Source organism: Pelecanus crispus, chromosome 5, assembly GCF_030463565.1.
Source record: "Pelecanus crispus isolate bPelCri1 chromosome 5, bPelCri1.pri, whole genome shotgun sequence".
Classification (NCBI taxonomy): domain Eukaryota; kingdom Metazoa; phylum Chordata; class Aves; order Pelecaniformes; family Pelecanidae; genus Pelecanus; species Pelecanus crispus.
The window spans coordinates 8,011,292-8,016,704 of NC_134647.1; the positions used below are offsets into that span (position 1 = coordinate 8,011,292).

The window sequence follows — 5,413 nt, forward strand, 5'->3', positions numbered from 1 at the left end:
TGGCAATAATCTTTGCATCTAAAACTGGTGGCTAACTCAGAGCATGCAAACTGGTAATAGGGGCATTTAAGAATAAAACTTTTGTCAAACTTCCATTTTATTCATCCCTTGAGGCTACCAGCATAATTTGAGCATATTGTTATTATATAAAGAATGCCCTTCTCCCTTCTTCTTCTTTCCACTCCAGATTCCAACTGTAAAGAGTAAATCTATACAACCAAATCAGTTATTCCCGATATAGTACTCACTATGGTGTGAGTTGTGAAACTGGGAGGAAGGGGGGACATGGCACACTATTCTAATCAAAATCTTTTCTGCAAATTAGTTTACCTGCATGAATATCAACGGACCCCAGAGACAGCTATAAAGGAAAGCCACGATTCTGTTTTATTTTTCTTTATATTTGGGTTGGGTTTCCCTCGGAAACCTATTTTATGATTACTATTTTTATCCAACATACACGATTTCAGTTCTCTTCTTTTTTTTTTTTTTTTTTTTAAAGATTATCTAACTACTGGAAACAGATCATTACTGAAGATATTCGCCTTTCACAGTTACAAAACTAATTTACCAGGCTTGAGATGAAGGAGAAAGACAAGCAGCGTCCCTGATATTAGTGGGCAAATAAAGAGCTCGCTGTTTGCTGGTGTTAGATGACACGACACTGAGCCTGCAAATCCATGGTTTTAAATGAAGTTGGCAGCACCATTATTTTGACAGCATTTTATTTGCTTCCTGATTTCATCACATTTCTTGTGATGTTCCAAAGCTTTTTGGAACAAGGAACCATCAGCATCTCTCAGACATGCTGACGAAGCACCTGCGGCTCCTCATCGGACTTCTCACCCAAACCCAGAGGCTCCAGAGGAGCCTAGTGGGCGACCCGCAGCCCGCTCCCCTTGCAGGCCCGCCGAGGTCTGCAGCACCTCTCCTCGCTCAGTGAGGACCATCCCCTCACTTCTGCCTCTCCCAGCACGCTCTTCCCTCAGCAGGGATGGGAGACGACTCTGAGGACGGAGCTGACTACGTTTTGAAGGGGGTGCGGGACCTCTCCTCTCCCGCCTCCATCACGAGTCCTGGACCAGCGGCTTCACCCGCAGCTCGCCGGGGGTGCCCGTGGCACCACGGGGCGCGACCACGCACTTCAAAGAATTTCCTGGCGGGGAAATTGAAAAACCCGCTTGTAGGAACACGTCAGTCGGAGGGCGGCAAATGCCCCCGTGAGGAGCGAAGCCCCCGCGGGCACTCGGGGCAAGCGCAGCTCCCGTGGCCCGGCGCTGCAGACAAAGAGCGGTCCGAGGCGGCCGCCCGGAGCCCGGGGGCGCGGTGACACCCGCCGGGGAGGAGCCAGCCGCGGGCTGCCCCCGGGGGCGGGGGGGCGGCCGGGGAACTTATAAAAAGCCGCGTCCCGCCAGAAGCGCCGGGGCGAGTGTTTGGTGCAGCTGCGGGTGACGGCGCTGGCAGAGGCGCGGCGGCGGCGACGACCACGACAACTCGGCAGCCCAGACCCGTCAGACGGCCCCGAGCATGGACAACAGCCTCGACAGCCTGGATGTAAGTGCCGGGAGCCCGGCCGGTCCCCGGCGGCGCGGGGCGGTGCTGGCTGCTCGACGCCGCTGCTCCGCGGCCGGCGGGGCCAGGGCCGCCGCTCCCCGCCGCGCTCGCCCATGTGCGCGCTGTTTGCAAACAAAGCTGCCCTGGGCGGGCGGCGATCGCCCCCGGCGAGGCGGGGAGCGGGGCCGGGGGGGGCGCGGAGCCGGGCGCCGCCTCCCGCCTGCCTGCGGGGGGCTGCGGGGCGCCAAGGGGCAGCGCTCGGCCCCGGGCAGCGGCTGGCACCGCGCTGCAGCCGCCGCTGCGAGCCCCGCTTCTTCCCTCGGGCTTTGCGCCTTGGCCGTCGGTAGCGGTGGCGTGCGGCCGGCGCCTCGGTGGGCTGGAAAAACGCCGGTGGAGCAGTTGGAGCCGGGGGAGTGACGAGGAGGGGGAAACAAGCGAGGAAGTTGGGAGTGATCCGACTCCCGGGAACGGCATCCCGCTGCCCGCCCCGAGCCCGCGCTGCCCGTGTGCCGGCCCCCCGGGGCCGCGCTTCTGCCGCGGGGCGCCGAGAGTAGCCGGGACCAGGGCGCAGATCGCTGGCGCGGTGCAGCTTGAATCCGCAGCGAATTCCCGCCTGGAGCCGGCGCATCCCTGCGTGCGGTGCTGCGGGATGCTCGGGGCGCATCCCGCCCGGAGGCCGGGGGTTCGTGGTGCGCAGGGGACAACCGCGCTCTGAAAACCTGGGCGATTGTACATAGCCAGGTGGCACTCGCCCGCCTAGCTTTCAGCGCGGTGGCCAAAACCGTTGGTGGTTTCCTGATGTGCTTTCATGCCCTCACGAGAATTTCGCTTCCTTTTTCCACGGCTGTACTTAGTTCAGCAGTCTGGCTGCAGCCCAGCGCAGCCGGCTTCACCCCCTGGCCCGCAACCGCAAAGGGCGGGGAGCGAGAGGAGGGGAACGCGGCCGGTCCCCATGACCTCCGCGGGCTTTGGGTTCCCCCGCTTCAGGTCACCTCTTCCTTTCTTTTCTTTATGGGCTTTGGGGTTTTTTTTATTCCTGGTCTCTGTCTGTGGAGCTATCAATTACTTCTCAGCAGGGAATTCTTGCTATTCTCTATCCTCTCTTACATCAGCCAAGGGTACCTTCTCTCTCTTTCTCCTTGACCCCATCCCCTTAATGAGAAGGGGCTTTGGAGCAGCAGAATTACTGTCTAATTTTTTTAATAGCTCTCTGTTGTAAGAGTTAAATGTCATGGGTAATATCCTGTGTGGACTAACCCCTTGCATCCAGCGCTTCTGGGCTCTTCCATTTGTAGCCTGCATCTGGTTAGAGCACTGAAGCGTCCAGAACCAGATATCTCTGCGAGTAGCCATTATCCTTCTTTTCCCTTTCATCCCCTGTCCTTAGTTGCAAGATCTTACTCCTTAGAGAAAGACAAAGGAAGTTTTTTAACTTGCTCTTATTTGCTGTATATTATATATATATATATATTTAAAAACTGTATTCTTCCATCTGGTTTTCAAAAAGTTTGCCTGTTGATGATGATGGAGACTGTTCAGCTCTTAACATACTGTCATACAGAGTGAGCTTTTGCAGAGGAGCTAACATCTAATTTTTGTTGTTGTTTTTCTTTTTTTTTTTAGCTGTCCTCCGGGTTAATCATTGAATTTTCTGATAATAGCACGGATGAGGTTGGTTCAGGTGACTATGGAGACTACGGAGAGCCATGCTTTCAGCATGAGAATGCCGACTTCAACCGGATCTTCTTGCCAACAATCTACTCCATCATCTTCCTAACGGGAATAATCGGCAATGGATTGGTTATTGTTGTTATGGGCTACCAGAAGAAACAAAGAAGCATGACTGATAAATACAGGCTGCACCTCTCTGTGGCTGACCTCCTTTTCGTCATCACCTTGCCATTCTGGTCTGTGGATGCGGCCATAAGCTGGTACTTCGGAAATGTTCTGTGTAAGGCAGTTCACGTCATTTACACAGTCAACCTCTATAGCAGTGTCTTGATTTTGGCCTTCATAAGTTTAGATCGTTACCTGGCCATAGTCCATGCTACCAACAGCCAGCGACCACGAAAGCTGTTGGCTGAGAAGGTGGTGTATGTAGGCGTATGGCTACCAGCTGTGCTTCTGACAGTGCCCGATATAATTTTTGCCAGTACTAGTGAAGTAGAAGGAAAGTATCTGTGTGATCGCATGTACCCTCATGAAAACTGGCTGATTTCTTTCAGATTTCAGCATATCTTGGTAGGACTTGTCTTGCCTGGTCTAATAATCCTGACTTGCTACTGTATTATAATATCTAAGCTGTCACATTCAAAAGGCCACCAGAAGCGCAAAGCCTTGAAGACAACGGTTATCCTCATCCTCGCCTTCTTTGCCTGCTGGCTGCCATATTATATCGGCATCAGCATCGACACATTCATCTTGCTAGGAGTCATCAGACATCGTTGCAGCTTGGATACGATAGTGCATAAATGGATCTCCATTACCGAAGCCCTGGCATTCTTCCACTGTTGCCTGAATCCAATTCTGTATGCCTTCCTGGGTGCCAAATTCAAAACATCAGCACAAAATGCCTTGACATCAGTTAGCAGAGGATCAAGCCTCAAGATTCTTTCAAAAAGCAAACGTGGGGGACATTCTTCTGTTTCTACAGAGTCCGAGTCTTCCAGTTTCCATTCCAGCTAACGCTGCTCCTTGCCATCATTTTATAAATAGACACTTTAAAGTTGTGCACGATTTCAGAAAAACAAGACTGACCATAATGTACAAATTTATTTACAGTTGGAATTTTATATTGTTTCTTTTAGTCTTTGTGAAGTTTAATTGACTTATTTATATAAAAAACCTTTTGTATTGATGACAAACTGTCTAGGCAGGTCCTGTGGACAAGTGTTTAGTTCACAAAAGTTTTAGTGCTTGTATGTATAGGTATGTGAACTAAACGCTTCTGGATTGTAGCAAAGTGACTGTTAAAAGTTTAGAAAATATTACTCTGTTGTTTATATGTAAATGTTTTCAGTGTTGCTGTTGAATTCTTAAAAACTTGGCTGGAGATTTTTACCTTACTACAAGATGTTTGGTTTGGAATAGCTTAACTCTGCTGTAGAAATGGCACTTATAACCAAAGCCTCCTCTGTTATATGCTAGGTTTTTTTCCCCCCGTTCTCAGTAATTGATGGTTTGCAAAATCTTCTGTTCAAGGTAAATAAAAATATATGACAAAAAGTTCTTTTGAGTGGTATTTTTATTTCCGGTTAAATGTTTTTCCTAATGCTTTTATTCAAAATTCTCAATGCACAATATTTTCTTTGGAAATTGCATGGCCTTTGTATGAAAAGCAGGAAAATGAGTTTCAGTACATGTTGATTATTCAGTTGACACCTGTGAGTTCCAAGTAATTTTTTTTTTTCACCAGAATACATTTACTCCAGTTAATATTATCTTTAGAGTGACTTAAACTATCACTTTAAATAAAGAACTTTTTGAGGGCAAAATATCTACAAATGAAAAGCAATCTATTTAAGCAATTGCTGAAGTTTACAGCCTCTTAGAAGTCAAACTAAGATTACTGCATGTGACTAACCTTTATGCCATGCATATAAAGTCAATCCTACATTTCTTCTGCCTTTTGCTGTTCTTTTAAATGCAGTTTCACATGTTAATAGTAATCAAAACTAGTTGAATCAAAATCATTTTGCTATTTGACATTGCATTTGGACTAGAAATAAAGTTATTGGTGTATCTCCTCTGTGGAAGATAAAGTGTTTTTTCTCTAGGAGCTTTTCCTACCCTGTCTACATCCAGATTTTCTTAAAATAAAATAATCTAATCCAATCTTAACATTCTTTTTAAAAATCCA

General features: G+C 48.6%; 1 protein-coding gene across 1 annotated transcript; it reads left to right on the forward strand.

Annotated features, from left to right (window-relative positions):
* The first annotated feature begins 1,507 nt into the window (after nucleotides 1–1,507).
* Nucleotides 1,508–4,670, forward strand: CXCR4 (C-X-C motif chemokine receptor 4). The gene is made up of 2 exons (XM_075711099.1): nucleotides 1,508–1,554; nucleotides 3,178–4,670. The coding sequence occupies exons 1-2, from the start codon at nucleotides 1,528–1,530 to the stop codon at nucleotides 4,237–4,239; spliced, it is 1,089 nt and encodes a 362-aa protein (XP_075567214.1). The 5' UTR covers nucleotides 1,508–1,527; the 3' UTR covers nucleotides 4,240–4,670.
* Nucleotides 4,671–5,413: the final 743 nt, after the last annotated feature.